At 45.2% G+C, this 23948-nt stretch overlaps 1 protein-coding gene across 4 annotated transcripts in view; it reads right to left on the minus strand.

Annotated features, from left to right (window-relative positions):
• Positions 1–23948, minus strand: part of MAP3K13 (mitogen-activated protein kinase kinase kinase 13) — a 69174-nt gene that overhangs the window by 16730 nt on the left and 28496 nt on the right. For 3 of the 4 annotated variants that reach the window (XM_071437329.1, XM_071437335.1, XM_071437330.1), the window contains one exon: positions 4787–5361. In XM_071437329.1, the coding sequence (XP_071293430.1) occupies positions 4787–5288 (502 nt within the window). In that variant the 5' untranslated portion in view covers positions 5289–5361. Of the gene's footprint in view, positions 1–4786; positions 5362–17355; positions 17479–23948 lie in introns of those variants that run through there. The other variant, XM_071437331.1, reaches the window with a different exon arrangement.

The following is a 23948-nucleotide window of genomic DNA, read 5'->3' on the forward strand; positions in this document are numbered from 1 at the left end:
AAAGTAAGCAAAAGTTCATGTGGTTCTTTCTGCAAAGTCATCTCGTGTTTATTTCAGAACACAGATGCTCTCCCATATTCCATTTGCATCCTGACTGTCAGGGGCACAATTCAGGAAAGAGGTTTCAGTGTAGTGACAGTGAAATATCCCACATCTTGGGGAATATCAAGAAGAACAAAGAGCCAAACCACAGGTAACACACAATGCAGTAGTCAGACTCTTCTGGGCCCTAAGAAACCAGTGGGGTACTTCCCCTAAATAAATTACAATGTAATAGCAGCAGGAATTGCACATGAACTTGCGTTTCTGAGGTGATTAAGAACCATTTGAGTAGAATGATGAGAATCTATTTCCCATGGGGAAGAAACGCAGGAGCAGCCTGAGCCATTGAACCAATCTCTTTGGAGGAAGCTTTTCCCAGCACTGGCTGCTCTCCAGCACTGGCACTGTGACAAGAAGCATCTCTGGTTTATACACAGACCCCCTCAACACAAGCACACTCTGACAGGCACCCTGCTCTCCAGGTAGACACAAAAACTCTCACAATGATGGTAAACACACAACTTGTGAAAGGGAAGGTGAAAGCAGCTCCTGGACACAGCTTCTTAATCCAAAGGAAATGGCAGGGAAGTCTTATGAGTCTCTAGGAAACACAAACAAGTCTTGCTTTAAAGTGCTGGAGTCCCCGCAATCCCAATTAAATAACTGGTAGATGCAAATTAAAGAACTGAGTGTGTCTCCCAGAAAGCACTCACCAATAGCCTTTAGAAATCAGGGTAAACAACTGGAAAAACATAGGAGGGAGGGATTTTATGGGTCAAACCCCAAGTACTTAAACCTCAGATAATCAGCTGGCACTGAACAACATAAAAGCAAACATTCCCCACAGGAATGACTCCTCACCAAGCAGTGATTGGCATCACTTGGTCAACCAGCACAGAGCCTGAGCAGCTCCCAGCTGACCAAGGCTCTGCCTAGCCCGTGTCCTGCAGGGAAGGACAGGCAGATCCCTCTTGTTGACATTTGGGTGTCAGGAAGGACACTCAAGCAGTAATTTCTACAAGAAGATAATGCAGAATCATGTAAAAGCTCTTCTTATCTCTTCCCTCTTTCACCAAGTCACAGCCAAAGCTCCACAGGCAATATGGGCTCAAGGACATGAGACCCATGTCTTTTACTACTTGCAACCACAACACCACCACCATGTCCCAAAGAATGGCCTGCAGGGCAGCCAAAGCAGGTGGGCAGGGACACCAGGGAGCCGCAGAAAGTACCACAAAGCACCTGCAGGCAACATAAAATGGTTTGGGTTGGAAGGGATCTTAAAGCCCATTCCCTTCCACATCCTGCCACAGGCAGGGACACCTCCCACTATCCCAGGCTGCTCCAAGCCCCATCCAGCCTGGCCTTGGACCAGGGATACAGGGGCAGACACAGCTGCTCTGGGAAGCTGTGCCAGGGCCTCAGCACCCTCATAGGGAAGGATTTCTTTCTAATCTAATCTTAATCTCTCTTCTGTTAGTTTAAAACCATTCCCCCTTGTCCTATCACTACTTTCAGCTGTAAAAAGTCGTTCCCTCCTCTTTAAGTTCTGGAGGGCCACATGGCTGCAAATCCAAACTGGACTCCTACCCCTGTTGTTGATTCAGCCTAACACAAAGGATTACTCCTGGGTGAGGCTTTAAGTAGTTGTCTCATAAAGAAGGGAGGAAAAAATCATCTGCACAGATCCATGGCAGCAGCCCAAAGCTGTAAAGCAGCTCCCAGGGAAATGAAAAGCCACCACAATCCTCTCCCTGCTGCTGAAAGAGCCCCAGACATTTCCTCAGCCACACAGCACTTGCACAAACACAATCCATGCATCCTCTGTGCTCTTGCTATAAGACGGCAAAAATAAAAATAATCACATACATCAGTTAGTGAACTGCTGGCTTGTATGTAGCTGATGAAATGCACACAAAGATGATTTTCTGGTGGCAAGAAGCAAGAATGAGATCATCTGGAAAAGAGAACATGAATATTCTCACAAAATCCTCAAGTTTCAGCACAGAAGCAGTTTGAAAAGGTTTATCCTTGGGTAACAGAAATGTAGTACTGCCATTAGGGTAACAGATGTCACCAAAATAAGACAATAGAGGAGCTCCAGAAGAAAAAATAATAATTTTTTTTTAAATCTTCTTTTCACTCCCCTTTCTAACGATGAAGACACTGAAAATGCAGCTCAACCACACAGCTACATATAGCTGATCCCAATTAATCCTCAGCCTTACCACATCTGTAGCCAGTTCAAATCTGCCCTTTTAGAAGGGCCTGATGCCAGCAGCAAACAGCAGAGTGCCCCTGGGTGTGTGGCTCTGAACATGCTCCCACCACAGGGAGCAGCAAGACACCCTGTGCACAGGAACGAGCTCTGTGTGCACCCTCCAGCCCCAGCACTGCTCTCAGCTGCTCCTTTTCATTCATTAGTGCTTCCATCTTTTAGTTTGGTGTGTGAGTGTCCCCAGTGGGTCACCAGAGTACAGATTGCACTGTGGGCTCCAGTGCAGCTGCTGACCCTGCTCTATGGAAATGGGATCTCTCTGTCCCACGGGCAGCTCTCCCAAAGCCACCACTCTGAGGTGACAGGGACACACCAGCACAGGACGGCTCAGAGACAGCAGTGGGGACAGGTGTGGGACACACAGAGAATTGCTGGGAGTAGCCACTGCCACTCTGCACCTGTGGCCTTTCCTCTGAAATTTTTAGCTTCCCTTACAAACACTGAGCATCCAACCCAAAGCACTGTCACACAGACACTGCCCAATGCCTGCTCTGAATAACATCTGACTGCTCAGAACCTCCTTTTCATTCCCAAGGGAGACTCCCCACCCAGACAGCCCTTCCAAAACTGTTCACCCTTTGTGCAATCACCCCAGCAGCCTTAATTCCCCAGGGAATTTCTGTCACTGTTTTTATTTATAGTCTGAACCACATGTGCCACACCAAATTTACAACATGCAAACAAAACACAACCAACTGTGCCAGAGAATTTCAAAGCAAGCAAACCCTTGCACAGAGAGCTGCTGTTCAGGAGACACCTGGAATGTAGAGATGCATTTCCTGCTTGCTTATGAACTAGAAACAACTGACTCTAGAAAGCTGATTTCAAGGCAAATTCATCCAACATGTTATTTAACAGCTCTGTTCCCTCATATTAGGAGCTGTTCCCTATCCCTCTGGGGTTTAGATTTGAACCACTCAGACAGGTTTCTGACCTTGTATCTTGTAATTTGTCAGTGCCAAAAAGCCATTTGATTATGACTGAGTGATGCTCAAAGGAGACTTTGCCCCATGGTACTGCGATGGCCAGGCTGTTCCCATTTTCCATAAGCCTCAACCATTTCAGCTCCTTAATTCTAATGACAGCTTGTTCCTTTCCCATCTGCCACCTCCCTCCCCCTATGCTAAGGGAGAAATCAGACACCAACAGCAGAGCATACTCTGCTCTTTGGTTTTCAGTACCCCCTAAAATATATATAGAGATAGCTATATAGATATATATGCAGTCAACTGGGACATCACTTATTATCAAGCTACAGATTTTATATGTATTTATACTCACATACACTTACACATTTATGCTTACACATCCAAATGGAAAAGGTATAAATATTGAAGAACATATTTCTGGAAAGACAAGTACTAAATGATATTTTAAAGAGGAAAATTACTCCTGAATGAAAAGAAATAAAACCCTTTTTAAAAGAGAAGCAATACTCCTGCTATTTGGTGGTCAACCGGGGACAGCCTTCACCTGGAGGTTCTGAAGTGGAAGTGCCTATGTCAGTGTTTTCCATCTGGCATAAAAATTCACACAGGGATTAGAAATTAACACAGGGATTGTATCAAGTACTTCAACACAATTCTTTCTGATCCCCATGCTCAGCTTAGATTCAGGCCTTGTCACAATGGCCCAAGCCATGGGGCTGAACAGGTTGTGACTCCCTCACTGTGGGAACCCAGAACATCCCTCTGGCTTGTCCAGGATGGCCAAGACCCCTGCCAGGGGGCTCAGAAGCCCTGGCACAGAGCCCAAAACACCTGTAGGTTTGATTATGACCTATGGAGCAAATTACCAACCTTACATGAAGATCTGCAAGCCACAACAGTTTAGGTAGAATAATAGTGAAGTTATCATGGGGTGGAAAAGTAGATTTTGGGGTTTCTGGTATGGGGGTTCAGGGGGCCAGATGGAGGGAACTGGGCATGTCCAGCCTTTCTCAGTCTTCTTCTTGGCCTCCATCTTCTGCTGTGATGTTGGCACTTTTGGATTGGTTTAGAGTAGAAGCTCACTGTCTAACATAGGTGATGGGTATTGGAAAGTAATTGTAAACATTGTATATGTAGTTTTTAGTATAAAGACATAACACCACCCCGAGGGCAGGCAGAATGCCTGGAACTGTTCTGCGTGATGGACCTCGGCAGGACAGGAGAAAGAATTTTATAGATAAGAAACAATAAACAACCTTGAGACCGAGAAATGAAGAGCCCTGACTCCTTCAAGCGCCGGGCTGGGAAAAGAGACTTTCGAACATTTCTCGGGGTCACTCTAATATGCTAGAAATCCTGACACCTCACGAGCTGCCTTTGCCACACGTGATGGCTGTTGGCTCCATAGTGCAGGATTTACCCCGGAAACCTGTGGCAGGGCTGGACAAGACAAAAAAGGCCAAAAACGTGGAGAGCTGGGGAAGAGCCCAGGCTCACTTGCCTGACCTCACCCAAAGCAGCGAGTGCTTCCCCTCACCTTGCTGCTGCAGTTTGTAGTCCGTGGAGTAGGCCTTGCCTATGATGTTCCACACGGGCCGCAGGCACCCAAAGAGCCCCTCGAGGAAGCCGCCGCTGCCGCTGCCCGTCCTGTTGAACTGCACCTTCACATCGTCGCCAGCACCGTTGGTGTCGCCGTCGCCGGGGCTGCGGGTGCCCTGCGGGAGCCCCGGCTCGGGCTCGTCGTGCTCCCGCAGCTGCAGCACGCTGTTCTCGAAGTGGTCGCGGGCGTCCTCGCTGACGCTGCTCAGCACGGCCGCCGTGCCCGGGCTGCTGACGCCCTCCAGCAGCTCGGCCGGCAGCGAGCCCCGCTCCCGCACGTCCTCCAGCAGCTCCGGGGACGGGCGGCTGCCGGCGGCCGGGGGCTCCTCGGGGAACCTCCCCGAGTCCTTGTCCTCACAGAACGCTTTGCCGATGGAGCTGGGAGAGGAAGACAGGCTCAGGCGCTCCTGGGTGCTGGCCATGATGCCGTGAGTGTGCATCAAGGAGACGGCCCGACGGGGTGCTCAGAGCATCTGTAGGACACAACTCACATGTGACATGTGGGCCCAGTAGCTGAAACAAGAGGAAAAAAGAACAACTTTCAATTTTTTATTGAAGTATTTTCACTACCTGCGGTTTCACTGAGGTGAGCTGATAATTAACTAGACTTTCCAGACAGCCGCTGATACTTGGTAAATAATTACTGCCCTAAAAGAAACAAATAAATGGTTCCAACAGAAACTCCACTCAGGCAATACTCTCGGTAACATACTGCAGGAATTGCCCAGGAAACAAACACCACAATTTTCAACAAGAGCCGAAAGGTCAAAATCGTGAAAGATTCTTTGCAGAGAGTTCCCATAGCATTCCCAGACTGAAGCTGGCCCCAGCTCAGCTGTGGTTTGAGTCCCACCACTGTTCCTGGGCCTGGCACAGCCCACAAGCTCAGGATCCCTCTGCAAACCCTCAACACAAGGTGTTAAAGAAACAAAGCCCAGTGATACAGGTTCCTTGATTCCACCAAGGGGTGGTTTGTGGCTGCTCCCTCAGAGCCCCACCTAGTTATTACCATCCTGGACCTTTGATTGACCCTCCATGCCCATTGTGGCAAGACATGTTCAATTCTCTAACCACATCCAAGCCATCCTCATAAGCAAGTAAAACTTTGAGTTTCACAGAACAGCAGACCCTCCTTGCTGTTCTCCCAGCACTGCTCTCCACTTCTCCCCTGCAGGAGCTTCTGGGAGGGTGCACATAAAACCAAAGCTGGGATCCCTTTTAAGAAGTGCCTCCGTCTCTTGCTCCATGCTCCACTGAGGTCTTTTTTCCACAACCCATGGTGGTGCCACCTTCCCACAGAGCCAGGCTGATGGCTGGGGGTCATGCTGCCAGAGCTGCCCACCACAAAAACAGTTCTGGGATAGTCCCTTCTGGAGCAGGAGGCTCTAACACTGGGCCACAAGCAATTAAGTGAATTCAGCTTGCACCACGGAACAAAGTCCAGTTTTAAATTCCATGAGAAGCTGAGAGTGGGGTAAAAAAAATGGCCTTAACAGAAAGTACTTTGTTAAAAAGTAAGATCAGTTACAGTGGGTGCAAATTTCCAGGCTCTGCAAACAGCCATTGGAAGGAAGAAAGAGGTGGCCAGGTAGGACACAGCCAATGGCAAGGGAACAGCTCAGTGCCATGACTCCTCAGGATGAGGTCACTGCAGAGAGGAGAGATAAGCCCTTCAGCCCACAGGATGAAAAGCCCTGGGCTTCAGCCCCTCTCCAGCAGCAAACAGGAACAGCCAGGAACCTGGATTACCTTCCTGTATCCTGCCTGACCACATGGGGTTTGCATAAAAGCTTTATTTAGGTTGTAAACTTTGTTCTTTAAAAGAAAGCAAAACAGCAAGTGAGGCAGAGGTTGCAGCACAGCCCAAACCAGTAGAGGAGCTGAATCAGACCCATATGGGAAGCTGGAGAGTTGGTTATTCCTGACCTGCTGGTGACCAGCACTACAATGACAATTCAGCAGCGTGGGAAGCTGCAGTGTGACCTCAGAGTACAATTACTACTAGCAGCAGTTGTTCTATTATCACAGACTTTGTCAGAGATAAGAAGATGCTTCAGACCTGAACAGAATTCCAGAAAAACACCAGGCCAGGCCCAACTCAGTGTTCCTGGGCACACCCCAGCTCATCACCTAAAGTCAGGGAGTGATAAGTGATTGTTTAAACAAGAGCAAAATGTGACCACTGCACCTACAGAGAAATCTGCTTTTTGTAACATAGAATATTAAGCAATGCAAATAAAACATCAGCCAGGTATCCTGCAGGAAACTCCAATGTAAAGGCTAGAATTTGAGGTAACAGTGTCCCACAGTGTCTCAAATTTAAGCCTTGGGAAGTGCATTAAGGATCAAATCAGACTTGGAGGATAAAATAACTTTCCTATTATGCGACTCTCAAGAGTACACTACTACAGTGTAAGGTTTTGCTTTTACATTTTTACAGTTTTCTGCCTCTGGAATGTTTGATTGTGAAGGTTTTACAGGGAATGAAGAGCTTTTCACTACACAGCTCAGCCAAGAACAAAGCCCCAGATTCAGGGATATCAGGTCTGTTTTCCCAGATCAAATTGCTTTCCCCAACACTGAGATGTTTCAAATAAAAAAAGCCTTCAGGCACAGTGTCCTGCCACTTTACATGCCCCTTTATGTGCTTCATGGGGAGAGAAGGCATATAAAAGTTATGGAATTATTCCAAACTGGCATGATACAGCCTTATTTAGGCCCTTACATAAGCAGCCTAATTTTCAGAGGTGTAGCAAACTCATTGTTTGGAGAGCATGAGACAGCAGCACTCCTTTTAAAACAACTTCCTCTCAAGCCAACTTGAAGCAAAGTGGTGTAGAAACCCTGGGAAGGGGAGAAAGTGGTTTCTGCCACACCACATCAGTGCTGACTTGTTGGGGGAAATTAATTTTTTTAATTCTCTTCTATTGCAGTAAATTCTGCAATGTGCAATCTCTTGCTTTAGCAAAATATGATTTAATCCAATGAAATTAGGCTGGTTTAGATTTCACTATCTCCTGAAACAAGAGAAGAGCATTTCCCAAGTTTTATTGTCATAGCTTATGCTATTCTTTCAGTCATAGTACCAAAAGGCTGAGATTTTTCATGTTGACCTCTTCCCAATAAAAGAAAAGGCAAATAAAAACATTTTCTTCAAAGTTTTAAGTTTCATTATATCCAGACTGCCATTCAGGATGTACTCATAAGGGCATGTAGTGCCAGGACAGGGTGGAATGGCCTTCAGCTGAAGGAGGGCAGGTTTAGTTTAGATATTAGGAAGAAATTGTTCTCTTTGGGGGCAGGGAGGCCCTGGTACAGGCAGTGTCCACGGCCAGGCTGGACAAGGCTTGGAGCAACCTGGGATTGTGGAAGGTGTCCCTGCCCGTGGCAGGGGGTGGGACTGGATGGTTTTTCAAGTCCCTTCCAACACAAAGCAGCCTGGGATCCCATGTCTATGATCTGCATGTGCATCATGAGCTTTCCCAGGGAAAGGCCTGGCCAAGGCTGTGCTATTTCTATCTGAGTGATGCTCCTGCTGCAGCAGCCTCCCAGTCAAAAGCTGGAAGCTCCATGTGTGGGAGGACTGTGCATATTTAAGAGATTGAGATTTCACAAAGTGCTGCTGCACACACAGACTTGAAGGCAGACCCTTGGATTTGAACTGTTTTGATGAGTTCATGCACTCTGCACTAACAAATTTCTTTTCTGTCTTGAAGGAGATTCAAGGCTCGATGTAATTTTGTACAATCACAACTTCTCATAAATGACTCCATTTCTATCAAAAGTATTTTTTCCAGGCAAAATCCCACCACCCTCAGACAAGAGAAGCATGAAATGCACCTCTTCTCAAAAGAGTGAGGCTGCTCCTCAACATGTCAGACAGCCCAAAATTCAGTCTGAAACTATAGATAAGTGAGAGTTTACCTGAATCACCAAGTGGGTGAATGAGCTACCAAGGCACCCTCTCACCTTGCCTGATATTGTGCCTGTCCCAGGAAAGAGCCATCCAGGAAGTGTCCTCACACTCCCCCAGAGCCACCAAAGCATGTGGCTGCCTATACAAGTTCAGTATTCCTAAGAGTGTCAACACAATGGTCAGGTTTGCAGCTGAGTTAAGCCAATGCCTTGTGTGAACCATTACTGAAGCTCCTCCTTTGAAGTTTCTCCATTAAAGACCTATGCTAAAAATTGAGTGGCAAATCAGACACAGCATTCCAGACAGCACACAAACCAAACCAAACAAAAAGTCAGTGTGCTGGAAAGGTGGTGTAAGCTCAGAGGCCACCATTCAGCCTCGTGACAGCCCAAGTCTCCAGTAACACTAAGTTTGCTTCCTTGAACGCTATTTCTTTCTTAGCCAGTGAAGCATAATCTCTGCTTGCACTTCCAACATGCAAAGGGAATAAAAGCAATTGTCTGATCCATGTTTAGGGCTGAAGCAGAGCTGCTGGCATAAATTATCCAGCTGGGACATGGAACTATCACAGACAGAGGAGATTCCTGCCCAGGTCACTACTTACAGCCAAGCCCTGCAGTCCCCTTGCTTCTTCCTGGTACTCAGTGTGATTTCCTGCTGGCTGCAGTGGGCACAACAAGGTTACTGCACATCTCCTCACTGATAACACAATTGGAATTTATGGGTGTGTCATCTCAACTAGTGGCTTGTGACAAAGCTTTAAAAATGTTCTAAAATCTAACAAAACCACAAAAAGCATATTTATAAAGTACAGACATCATGTTCTCCTGCCCCTTGTGACTCTCTCAGATTCTACAGGGAATTTTTACAACACATTGATGCACAGTCCTCTCCCATTGCTGTACAACTCCAGCACAGGAACAACTGAGAGTTGCTGAATTGGCAAGTCCCAGAGCTTTTGTTGTCACTTCTGACCCTTGGGGTTTGAACTGTGTGGTTTTACTATACAGGATTTCAACAGACATTCTTTCCTGCTCTCCTGATGAAGAAAATATTACATGAATGGATTAGATACTCCTCTTCTGCCACATGTTTTACCTTACTTGGAATATAGGCTTGTGTTTTGCATGGTTGCTTTGAAAACAAAAAGTAGAAGCAGATTTATTAATAGAGAATGAGTTACACATCACCAAAAGGCAAACTCTTTGTTTTCAGGAGGGTTGAATTTTTTTTAAAGTTACATTATTACATTAATTAATTACATTTTTATAAGTTGCATTATCTGTTTTGTTAGGTTGTAAAAAAAGAAATCCCACTATGAAGCATGCCCACATTAACTTGGTATAACCCAGCCCAGGCTATAGGAAAAGCTTTAAGCCAACTATGGAGTAGCCCAAGCAAAAGCCTGGGTGTTTTTAAGCCATCAATCTCCTTCTCAGGACACTGCTCCTTCAAGGAAGAACATTTCTTCCCTTCTTACTCCCACATGAATGCCCAGCCACAACCCAGCCTTATCTTTAAATAGTGCAATTACATAGCCAAAACATCATCAATGGCTGATAAAACAAGTGAAAATTCTTCATCTGACCCAGCTGAGACTTCCTGCCACTACAATAGCTCTGTTTATGTTTATGCATATAAACATTTCTCTACAACCAACAGCATGTTTACCTGGGAAAGTTAAGACTTGTCACATTGGCTTTTTTGTGCTTTACACTGCTCCTTCAGGTTGTCAGATAAACACTACAGTACTTCTGCACCTCCTGCAGAATCCTGACTTGAGCACATACTTTTGTTTCCTCTCTCCAATAAATATTTGGATGCCACGTCAACATAAGACAACTTTCTTCTGCAGACACCATAATCCTCACCTGAGTGATGCAGTAGCAACTGCTTAGAGCTCACAACTGTGATAATCATCATCATAATTTAAAAACATTAATAGAATATTAAGATAGCCATGGGCATTAAGCACGTGAGACCACAGACATGTAACTATGTTGTGTGTAGTCTCTGTTATCACAAAAAAACCCTGACTTTGTGATAATTTTATTTAGCTTTTCAATATATTCCATCTATCTGAAAACAGAGATATATCATTTTTTGAAAAGCGATTTTAGTTGTGCTATCCTTTTGTCTGTGGCTGTACCAGTGAGAAAGAGAACCCTGTCTAGCTCAGTGGCCTGAACCCTTTCTGACAATGACAAAAATAGCAGCATGTACCAGCCAAGAAACACCCTAATGGCTGAACTCCTGCTCTGTGCAGGGCCAGCTGCAGGTTTGCTTCACACCTTGCGCATCCCAAGCAGGCCTGGCTGAGGAGAAAGAAGCGGCACGTGGGCTGCAGCAATGGGATGAAGCCACAGAAGCTCAGGAGGTCCATCCATGCCCCTTTCCTGCTGCAGAGCCAGGGAAGGCCGTGCAGGCAGGCAGAGCTGCCCCCAGCAGTGCCACCAGCTGCCCTGCTCACAGCTCACTGGGCTGGGGCTGTGCCTCTGCACACAAAGCACTGGGCCTGTCTGGGCAAATGGGCCAAGGAATTTCTTAACCAGAACACCTCAGCAAACACTGGGCTGTGGCAAGGAGTTTTGTAGCTTAACTCTGTGTTGTAGAAGGTAACACCAGCCCTTCTTCACTTTGAATGCCTTTAATTCCTTCATTTCTTGGAACAGCCAGTTGTTCACTGCTTCAGTGGCACCTGAACATATTATCTCTAATTCCAGCTGTGATTTTAAAAATTATCCCATCCTCCAACTCCAACATTCTTTCTCAAGTCTAACAATTCTCACTTGACCTTATCACTCTCCATATGAAACTTGCTCTGAGTCTTTGATCACCTCTTTCCCATTTCTCCTGTATCACCTTAAAGTTATAGAACATAGAATCACAGAATAGTTTGGGTTGAAAAAAGCTATAAAAACCTTAAAATTCATGGGCAGGGACACCTCCCACTAACCCAGGTTGTTCCAAGCCCCACCCCAACCTGGCCTTGAACATTTCCAGGAATGGGGCAGCTTCTCTGGGTAGTTGAGGAAGTCAGACCACAGCCAGGATTCCCAAAAAGGACAGAATGCCACAGAAATGCACAAAGGCACAATGATCATTTTGGCTCCTCAGGATGCTGAGCTAACTTCCATGGGTCTCTTACTACCTAAGATCTCATTATTGAGCAGAAAAAGCTATGTCAGAGCCTAATTCTGGCTGTTGAGACTGATATTAAGACTGAATTGTGCTTAATCAACACTAAATTGAACTGATATTTTATCACCCAAGTTCACTGGAGGCTTCCACTACTCCCTGCAGGTGGCCTCCATAGTTATTACCCTCAACACCTTCCTTGTGAAGTCTCACAGTCTAAACAGAATATTCCTAAAATATCTGGATAAGGGAAGAAAAGGTGGGAAGAGTATGAGTAGTGCCATCTCCAAAGCAGAGAAAAATGTTTCAACATTACCATCCTTTTATCCCTACTCTTATTCCGTATCATTTAACCAGTAATCTGTCTGCCAGCCTGGTGTCTCGGTTATTTAATAGCTGTTTAGCCTCTTTAAGAGCCTCTGGTAAGTATTCCTGCCAAAATCCCAACAGACTGTATCAACCAGATCCCCCTTCCTACCATGCTCCTGTCTCCTCCAAAGATATTTAATAGATTTCCAAAGCAGACTTCACCTTAAAAGAACTGGGGACTCTTATCCCCACATGCAATGTGTGCATCTGCCCTGGCTCTCAGCATAGGAATGAATTTCTACCTCCAGCAATGTGCGACAAATGTTTCACTAGAACCTCCTTCAGCATAAGGTCACAAATTTGTGGGGGGTGGTGAAGCTGTGCTTGATTTGGAAAGCGAAATCAAGCATCCAATTCTTTTATTTTTTCAAAAGGAATAAAAAAAAAAAAGGCAATAAAAATTGATCTTGGTGAGGAAGAGACACAAAGAGCCCCTCCAGCCTCCTGTGAGTGCAGGGAGACCTCTGGGTGGCAGGGAGAGCACGTCCTGCTCCACCTGGCAGCCCTGCCAGCGCCGGCTGGGAAATAAGCACCTTACGTAACGGCGTATTTTCAGCACTACACACAGAAACGCTGCCTCTACCCTGCAGAAGGTATTTTTGGATCTGCTAAAATGCTACTGTGTTCTTCCAGGGCTTTGCATTCTTCTGCTCAGAAATTGCATAATCTGATGCCATAGGAAATAAGTGGTGTTGCATAATGACTCTTGTATTGGCTGCAGGGACCAGGGACTGCCCGTTCCTGCTGGAGAGCAGCCCTGCTCTGAGCCCAGGTGCTTGGGGAGAAAGGGGAACCCACAGCCACCTGCCCCTGGGGAGCAGGGGAACACAGCAAGGACCATGCAGGTACCTCACAAAAATCAGGGTAACTAAGTCACCCATTTGCTCTTTGTTCCCCTCCCCATGGCTGCTGCATGCACACAGGGAATACCAGCAGCCCCACACACCATCCCACCACTGACACTCTCCACCACAGGCCCATCAAAAACACTGGAAAACATTCAGCTGGGATAAAGACAGACTAAATGCTGATCAGCCTTTTATACTATGGAGTTACTACTGAAATTTGTCTCAGACTAAAATGTAGAAATGACCTTAAGTTACACTCTTCTCTTTCACCTTTCTAGCTGTCTCCATAGTAGGAAACAACTTTTCTAACCCCGTCAAGGATTCAGGCTCTGTTCTCTTCTCTTCATCCTTCCCAGTTCTGTACTTTTACCTCATTGACAATCCCCATGCTATTATCGATCCATATGTTATATTACTATATAATTACTACATGTTGTCATATTACTATATAACTACTATATGTTATTATATTACTATTCTGTACAACAAAAACAGATTTAAGGATTCAAACTGAAATATTTTACAACAACAAACGCCAGTAAAATTTCCAGTTTAGTTCACAGAGGCCTTACAGCCCCACATTTCCATATTAAGGCACTAAATGTTCCAGTCTTATCAACAAACAATATCTTGGAATTTCCCCCCCTTACAGAACTGTAACACCCTATTTTCCTCCAAAGAGTAGCATTAAAATTAATTAATGTCTGAAAGATCTTTGAGGATGAAGATCAATATCACAGTGCTGCTTTCAGGAATCCAGTGAATGAATCAAAGTCTCACTTTAATTCACGTGAGGTGTCAGACTGGTCTCAGGTAAACTCGTTCACTCCCACGCTTGTTTTTATTTTTATAGTAGATATGAATTATTCAACATTTGCACAGCACATTCAACATGTAAATGCTACTCACACAAACTTCTCAGTACTAAGAGCTTATGTGCTTCACACCCAGGACTAAACTCAACAGCTGCCCATGAAAGTACAACAATTCCTGGGGTAGGGGCAGTGCTCTGGCCCCTTTCACCCCACACCAGGTCCATGCCTGGGTGTACCTGCTGGGAAGGGGAAGGACACTCAAAATCCAGCTGGCAGATCTGGGAAGGGAAATGACAGCAGTACTAAGTTGTATTTAGCAAGCCCCATACACACAAAGAGGATTACTCCTTGACAGAGGCAGCACAATGCCCTGCTCAGGAGCCTCTCGTAAGCCTGTATTAGTGACAGTGCAGGGTTAGAGGTGTGAGCCTGCTCCACTACAGCTCTGTGTGCTGCTAACACACAAACAACACTGACCTGGGCCTGCTCCTGAGGCCTGGCACAGCTCCTGCCACCCAACCCTGCAGAGACCAGCACTCAGCACACCCCAACTGGGCCACTCTTGGGCTGCAGCTGATGGCTCAACACCTGAGGATCTCCTCAGGCCCAGAAGGACAGTGAGGCTGGACTTCCCGTGTTTCAGCAGGAGAGTCACAGCTGTACAGCCACATTACTGATTTGGGTGTCCTCCAGAAGGTAACAGAGATGGGGGACAGGACAAGCATCACTGGAATGAACAGAATGTCTGCACAGAGACCTCCATTCCTCCAGCCCACCAGCCTCTCAGCCCTGCCAGGACTTTCTCCTTCCTTCCCTCCCAGCACCTCGGTGCTATGTTACCAACAGCTCCAGAAGGAACAGCACCAACAATCACAACTTCACCAGAGGGTTATAAATCACAGACTTTACACAGACAAATCTGCTCTTCCTCCTGGCCTGCACCCAACTGCTGCCAAAGCCTTTGAACCCCCTCCAACCACCAACTTCTCAGCTGAAGTTGTAGCAGGGAGAGAGCACAAAGGTCAAAGCACACACTGAGTATTTACAGGGGTGGGAGTAACTACACACAGAGCTGCTGCCCCATGGCCCAGCCATAGCTGCCAACTTGGTATTCAGCCCTAAGTAGTCTGTGTTTTGGGTGAAACATTTATACCCCACTACCCAAGAGATGAGACTGATTTGCTGCAATGACACAAAACAGGAGCCTAGAAAAGCCTCTGCACGGGATGTATTTTTGCCAAGGAGGGATAAAAGACAAAGTCCCATAAGTTGGACAGAGCTTGGTGAAGTGCCAAACTCCTGAGAGCTTCAGAGGTAACACTTGCCTCAGTTGACTCATTTAGATTCAGTTATGGCTGAGAATTCACTGGAAGTTGTACAAGCAGTGAACCTCCTGCTGCCTTCCTCCACTGAGACCTCAGGTCAGAGCTTGGCTAAAAGGCTCAATGCACCTTCCCCTGCCTGCCCTGGCCCCAAGGACCAGAGCTGAAGGGCAACCAGCACTGATTTAAAATCTGTTCACACAAGCCATGCCAGATTTAATTTTATATATTTTTAAAAAGTTTTATTTTATAACTCTGCTATTTTGAGAAGCCCTACCCTTGAAAATCCACTCCCCACGTCTCAACTACAGCCAGCCTGGAACAGATACCAGGCAGGAACAACTCAAGCCTAATCAGCCACCATGTCACATTTGCTATTAAAAAAATCCTGAGAAAACAGGAAATACTTAAAACTTTTCTTATTCTGCCACTGCTGAGAGAAGACCCATGTTTAAATAACTTGTAATTGTGAAAGGTCTTACCTAGGGAGAGATTTTCAAATAAACCATTACTCAATTTTCTGATCCACTGGAGATAAGCAACTTACCTAGTCTTTACAATAGGAGATGAAAAAGGGAGGTTGAAAATGCAACCAAAAAGCCCCCAAACATGATTAAACCCAAGTTCACCTATAGCTGGGGAACAGTGGGAGTCCCTACCATTTATTCTGTGCTAGAAGTTACTTGCTAATTCCAGGCACAAGGGTCAAAATGAATGCTAGCTATAAATTTAACTATCGGGCAGCAGGGGACAAAGACAAATCTGAATGACAGGACTGCTCCAGATCAAAGCCTCAGACTGGAGGCCCCAAAGACAGAAAACAAAACTGGTGTTAGAGCAAAACAAACAAACAAACAAAACCCCCGCTACATCAAAATCTGGATTGATTTGTGTTTCTCAGCGGAAGGCTGTCACAGACAGAGTTCAAAGGGCTGCCTCTCTCTAGAAACAAAACCCGTATACATTCATTCAGGAGCACAACAAAAAGGGTAGTGACAAAAACTTTTAAACCCGTGACAACTCTACCCTCCCCATTCTAGGGTATCCCAAGGTGTCTGTGGCTACCCATACAGCAGGTACTGTGGAAAGTGCCCACATTTCCAGCCAGACTGACTGCATCTCTCTCCTTTCAAACATTTTCATGTTTTCTCCCTCAAAATTATTGATCCAAACACATTCCTTCATCTTCTTCTACTGAACAGATTGCCTACTGCTAAAATCAGTATATCCAAACACATGGGCCTGATGTCATCTTTCTCCAGATCTACTTAAAATATCCCATTTTTCATTTACTTAAGGGAGACATGTGGTTTGATATGATTAAGCTACTGCAGCACCTAAACCACCCCCCAAAACAAAAATAAAGAGGAGCTCTTCTTTTCATTGGGAGAAAACATGACATCATGCCCATTCAGGTGAGCAGGAATATGACAAATCTTGCCCCAGTGAACAGTATCGTTAACTGCAAAGGTACTCCCAGCTCCCTCATTTATTAGGAAAATGAGGGGTGAAAATTGTGTTCAGCACATCAGAGACAGCTCAAACTGCTATTTTCAATAATACAGGAGCAAATTCCTACCCAGCTGACTGAAAGAAAAACACACCTCCTTCATCTCAGAAATAAAATTAAATTATTTAACACTGTAACACACAAGAGGAATTGTCTGATTAGCCCACAAGGAAAAAAAAATTACAATTCCCCAGAAAAGCAAAAATTACAATTCTGCCTCTTTACACTATCTAGTAATTCTTAAGTCATTGGATATAAATGGAATATACAGGCATTCTCCATTGCCATTCCCTTCCCCTTTAAAAGGGGGGCACAAGAAGATAACGTGCAAAATTGCAAGTGAAAAATGTCCAGCACACCGACAGGCAAAGGCCAGGCCAGCTCTCAGATTCATATGCAGTGATGGATAAATTAAGGTTTCACGTTTCCTCTTCCCTTTCTCAGCATCATTTTTTCAGCCCTTTCCCATCACAAATGCAACATCCATCTGTCCTTCCGAAATAAATGGCGAGAGGGGAGCGCTGACCATGAAACACCACACACAAACACACACCCCTCACAGAAACACACTTCCCCCCCAAATACTCACAAGGATGAAGATTTCCTATGTGATGCTCCATTTCCTTGTTTTAAAAAGATGGAAGGCAAAAAAAAAAAAAAAGGCAAAAAAAAAAAAAAGGCAAAAAAAAAAAAAAGGAAGTGTTGCAAAATAAAAGGAAATTCCACCCACACAATCCTGCAGCCTGCTGCAAAGAAGCACCGAGCGTGCTGACGTCACGGATTCATGAATGGATGGAAATGGGGCTGGATGGAGCCCGGCGGGGGCTGCGCACCGGCAGCGCGGCCGGCAGTCCCCGCCCGCTCCGGGCACCGCCGGCAGAGCCCCCGAGCGGCGCCGCCGGGCCCGGGCATCTCCGCGGCCGCGGTGCCCGCCGCTGCCGGGAGCAGCCCCGCATCCAACAGCAGCCATCTGCCGCGGGAAGCGAGCGCGTTCGGCAAGCAGAAAAGGAGCTCGCCGCCGCCCCGGCTTCTTACGGGATTACAAACCACGCGGATTATTATTAAAATAACTAAATATAAACACGGACCGGGAGGAAGGAGCCGGGAGAACAATAGGAGGCTTGTGTTTGATTAGCGATGCAAAAGCACCAGTAAAATAAAAATAGGAGCATTAACAAAATCCCACATTCGGCTCCAGTCAAACATTCCCGGCAGCAGGAGGACAAGCTCTCAACCCCAGTGAGGTCCGGGAACAAAGATCAGAGCAGGCAGAGTTTCACTCGGGCTATGTAAGGCATGGGGGGCACATCACCCACTCCCATTTCCAATCCCAAACCAGTGGGATACACTTCACTGTGCAGAACATCCAAATCTTTGGCAGAGTCCTGGTAACCACCTGCAAGAGCAGCTGTGCTTCACCTAGATATGGACAGGGAAGGAGCACAAATTCTGCCAATCCCAAACCAGTGGGATACACTGCACTGTGCAGACCAGGTCAGCAGAGAACATCCAAATCTTTGGCAGAGTCCTGGTAACCACCTGCAAGAGCAGCTGTGCTGCTGGATATGGACAGGGAAGGAGTACAAGTTGTGCCAATCCCAGTGCCAATCCCAAACCAATGGGATACACTGCACTGTGCAGACCAGGTCAGCAGAGAACATCCAAATCTTTGGCAGAGTCCTGGTAACCACCTGCAAGAGCAGCTGTGCTTCACCTGGATATGAAGAGGGAGGGAGCACAAGTTCTGCCAATCCCAGTGCCAATCCCAAACCAGTGGAATACACTTCCCTGTGCAGACCAGAGGCAAGGAGACCCAAATCTCTGGCAGAGTTCTGGTAACCACCTACAAGAGCAGCTGTGCTTCACCTGGATATGGACAGGGAAGGAGCGTAAGTTCTGCCTTCTTTTTGTACCTTTGAAACATGAGGGAAGGAATGGAGGGATGAGCATGACAAGGAATGAAGGTGAAGGTTTGAAGGATAACCTGGGCTTCAAGCTCTGCAATTGCACCATCTCAGGGTTGACCAGAATTCATCAATTTGGCCTCAAACTCCTTCTGAACAATTCACAGCCTCAAAATTATTACAAGACAGAATTCCCGTATTTTCACCACACCATTTCCTCACCAGTAGGAAGCAATTACACCAAAACAGGGTGTCCCCAAACTTACTCTGGTGGAGCACATCTGAAAATAATGTCTGAGACAATCCTACCTTTCCTTATGGAAAGTGGGTAACATCCCAAAATTAACCAGGATGTAACAACAAGACAGATTGGGGCTGAAAAACCAAGGATTTTGTGCCTACTTGATCTCATGTGAACAGCACCGCTTCTGCAGGGAGGGGAGGAGGGCTTGGATTTTGGACTGTGGTTTCTGAATTGAGATTTATAAATCTGGCTAGGGAAAATGAAAAGGAATGCAAATTTCTTATTACCTACTTTCAAGATCAAAGAAACCACAAATTTAGTTTTGCTTCAGAAATATCTGTTCTTTAAGAGCTAAAAGTCACCAAAGCACAAGATTTCTGCCCAGGCAGCACCACTGCTGCATCCTGAGCACTCCTGTACCCAAGGGGAAGCAGGAGTGGAGGGATAGAGACATCTCCAAAGGGATCACTTTGTGCCCCATTTCAAATCCCAGCTGCACCTGCTTTGACTCCCTGCCTTGCCCTCCAGAGCCCAGCACTCAGCTTTCCACTACCAAGAGACGGAGACAGCTTCCAGATTTCCCTGGCATTTTCAAAACAGACAAAAATGTTAATTTACTTTCTTACCCTAAAGGGATCAATTCAGGAACTAGAAGGGGGAGTACAGTAGCACATGCAAGAAGTGGAAGAAAAGGAGAAATATTGCTATAGAATAAGAAAAGTCAGAATAAAAATAAAAGGAAATAATTTTCAGAGGTTTCCAAGGGTTAATTGTAGTGACATTTATTAAAAAAAATATGCAGCAGAGAAAATAAGTGGGAACAAAATCCCAGGAGGACTCCAGGAGAAGAAAAGAGTTTGTGCATAGAATTTCATATTTTTTTGTCCATGGCAGCTTGGTTCAGTATCTCAACACTTGATTTCATCTATGCCTCAATGGCTCAGGTTAAAATTTTTAAACACAAAGGTCTTTTATTTAATACAAGGTAATGCCTTAAATCATTGTGAAACAAAAAATCAATCCACATTGTCCTAAAATTGATGGCTGCTACATGATTATGTTGTGTTGCAACCAGGTAAGTATTTTCACAGTACACAGTACACAGCTCCTTTGATCAGTAACTAAGTTGATCAATATTAAGAAAGAGAAATTATTCTCCTCTCTCTGACTCAGACAAAATCATTGGTAAAAGCAGGGAACTCAAGTATCAGATGCCAAATATAATTTGGTTCAGTATTAAAGTGAAAACAGAGGAAAAAATGTACTATATACAACAAGGGTATATAAGACACTAAAAATCCAAAGTTCTTAAGGGACCACAAGAGTGCCAGTGAAAAATTGACAGGCAACAGGATTTCTGAAAGAAATTATGGGCAACCAAGTAACTAAACCAGTAGAAGAAATACCAGGCTAAACTGATGGCAATGGGTGCAAAAAAAAAGCTAAAAGTATTTTTAAAACTAACTAGTTTACCATATTTGAAAAATACAAGATAATTAAGTATTTCCAAGCCAATTAATAACTAATAGGAATGTTATACAGCATCTGCTAGGCATAACATTTCTAGTTGGCACATCCTATTGATTTGAGCCCAGTCCTAAAATAATCATTTAACAAGTTCTCCAATCCCGTGACCTTCAATTTTAATAAATTGGTGAACAACTAAAATTGCAGAAGACTGAAATACCAATATTATGCCAATACTCAAAAATAGCATACGGTGTTATTTGTAGGCCTTGGCAACTTGGGAAGAAATCCTAAGCCAGCCTTGGACAAGGAAGGATGGTTCTGCTGCCCTGGACCAAGGGCTGAGTTGTCCCAGGATCCTGCCTCTGCCAGTGGCCCATGGCAGCCACCCAGGGAAGCACAAACCCAAAGCAAACACTCAATGCTTCCCATGGAATATTCCTCTGACAGCAGCAGCAAATTAGAAAAGAGATGGGAGTGACTCAAAGGTTAATTTCACAATTATGCAGCACTTAGGCTGTTAATAAACCTACTCAGCACACACTTGGAGGTACAGGAGGGACTGCTCTTTGAAAAGTTCCTACCTGGATGAGTAAATAAGTGAATTGAGGCAGCTAATGATTCTCTACCAGGAAAAAGCTTGGGTGAATATTTGCATAGATAAGGTGGCATTTCATTGTCAAGTCCTAAACACCTGTGAAACCTTGAATCCACTCTTCCCAGCCCTAGACACACATCCCTTCTCTGAGTGTCCAGGAAGGAAAGAATCAGAATCACAGAATCAGATTGTTGTTTGTGCTGTCATTATATCCAGACCTGACCTGGTGCAGCTCACTTTTCTCTTTTGTAAGGAGCAAAGCTTCTATTTCACACCCTTCCAAAGGTGCTGTTTACAGAGATTTATGACTGGACCCTATCTGATGCCCCACACATTCCAGAAATATCAGTTACATAAAACTGGAATATTGTGAAAAAATTGAAAATTTGAACATGCAACACAGTAGTATAGGGCAATTTATTTTATTATTTTTCCTTTTTTTTTGTAATTTTGTATCTCTCTTACACACTCGATAGGGCAAATACAACACAATTGTCTCAATGGCACTTTACTAAGACCAGAAATGAAATTTATGTATTTATCACTTAGGATTTTATCCAGAATGTGCCCAGACCTGGGACTTGAGAAGTCCTCCCTGCAGAGGCAGTTGAAAAAAACTGTTATTTGACAAGACCAGCATTGAGAGTTGAGAAGCTTGACCAGAGGAAAAGAGAAAAAGCTCCAAAATGGGACATGTGCAACATCCAGAGAAAGGTGAGCAGCACTTCCAGTCAGGAGCCTGTTTGGAAAGGGAGGCTGTTTACAACAGAACAGCCCTGGTGATTTCAGACCCCGTTCCTGAGTCACCACAGCCCAGAGCCCATGGCTGGGAGAGGAGTCCCACACAAATTAAGGGGTAAAACAAAGCTGGGGGTAGGTTTTGGTGCCCAATTGCTCCTCCACAAGCAAAAGGGCTGTGCCCAGAACATGGCTCAGAGCCTCTCAGATCAGAAACTTGAGATGTGCCTCTGCTCTCTGAACAGCAGCTTCAGTGAGCCACCAAGAGATCTCTGAATCTCAGAATCACAGGGTTGGAAGAGACCTTCAAGATCATTGAGTCCAAGCCATTCCCTGACACCTCAGCTCTCTGGGTCTGCTTAAACACAAAGGCAGGGAGCTGGAAACAGGCACAGACTCACAGATCTGCAATACCCCAAGGGAAAGCTCCCCTTCTTGTAAGTGCATCCCTAAAAGCTACTCAAGAAAACTCAGAGACACTTGTACCACCACTGCACAGTCTCCAAATCAAAGTACTACAACTGCTGTTAGCCAGGAGTGAGGTTACTTACACAAAGCACCTTCCACACTGTTGCCTGGCGTGTTTTGAGTGTGCTCACGATGGGTAGGAGCACATAACAACTCCAAGGACTTCCTCTAACCTTGTATTGCCTTCAGCAACACTCCAGGAATGGAGAGCAAAGTAAAATAAAGACACTAAAGGCACTAAATGACAAGGCAAAAAGGAGTATGTGTTTAGGCATGGGGTTAGTAAGGATTCCTTTTTTAAGGAGTTTCTGAGTGGCTTCCCCTCCTCTTTCCAGGTGAGCCCTGCCTCTGCAGTTCCAGTCTGTGGAGTTTTAGGAGGAGACATAACACTGTAATGTCAAGAACATGCATTGATGAGGCTGGGAAAGTTCAAAACACTACATTTGCAGACTACCTTCTCCTGAAGGATGGCAGCCCAGCTCCTGGGACATAAAGAGAAGTTCTGGAATTCTATCAGGAAGGAAAATGGTGCTACATAAGAGACATTACAGCTGCTGAAAGGGCAGCTAATGCAGCAAGTGAGCAACAGCCTCCCCAGATTGACAGTGGTGGTGGCCAGCTGAGCAGAAACCATGAGAGAAAACCAGATCTGTTTATTCAGGGAAACAGGCACAAAATAATATCCCCCCCAGAGAACAGGCTGAAATCAAGTCTTCCATAATAATAATTAAGTCTAATAGGGTTTTCAGCAGTGAGAAACACTGAAGAAAAGAATTTTTAAAATAAGTATTCATCAATAGCAGTTATAAGGGACACTTGTAAAGCCAGCTGAGCCACTGTCACTTTTCCTCTGGCAGGTGAGGAACCTGCAAAGAGCAATGAGAGCTGACAAAGAAGCCTCAGTATTAGTGCCATGTGGAAAGAAAGTCCTATAATTTATGTTGTTGCCACAAAAAGACATGCATAAATGGGAAGCTATTGCAGGGAGGAATTAATGAAACTGAAGAAGTGATTAAAAAATGCAGTCCAATTCCCCAAGGTCAAGTGTTGTTCAGAGAAAAAAAAATCACCTGCATAAATATAGAAACAACTGCTGAGCAGCTGCATGGTAGATAAGGATTGAGGATGGAGAGGATCAGAGACTGAGCACAAATTATAAATATCCAGTTGTCACAAACAAGGCAACTTCTACCCATTGACAGGAATACAAATTCCTGATCCCCTCAGATTTGATGAAGGCTTGGGGAAAGTCCATTTTTGGGAAAGGCTTGCTGGGAATGTGAGCAACCACCCCAGAATGACAAGCAGAGGCAGCCAGGTCACCAGGTGAGCTCTGAGGGATGGGGAGGTAACTCAGAGAGGCGGCCCAGGCTGGACAGAGTGAAATGAGAAGCTAGGAGTGAGATATGGTATGTTTCTACTAAATGCACAAATGGTTTCTTCAAAGAAAGAGGGAAGTCCTGCTCCTCATCTACAGAAACCAGGAAAAGCAATGGACTCAAAGTGCAAGAAGAAAAAAAGACTTAGGCTGTGAGAAGAACTTTTCTAAATGGTAAACAGCTCCAGCCTAAGGAACTTAAGTTGTTTCCTCTATTAGGAAGGAAACAAATATCATTTCACAAAAGCTGTCCAGCAATAGTGATATTGCTTTGATGCAAAAGATCAAGATGAACTATTGGAACCTCTGAGGGATCTTCTCTGAAGATACTGAGGCACTGAAAGCTTTACAGCAACAGCAGAAGCTGAAAAATTCCTCTCATCTT

Source organism: Agelaius tricolor, unplaced genomic scaffold, assembly GCF_023055355.1.
Source record: "Agelaius tricolor isolate 1412-34295 unplaced genomic scaffold, bAgeTri1.0.p SCAF_12, whole genome shotgun sequence".
Taxonomy (NCBI): Eukaryota; Metazoa; Chordata; class Aves; order Passeriformes; family Icteridae; genus Agelaius; species Agelaius tricolor.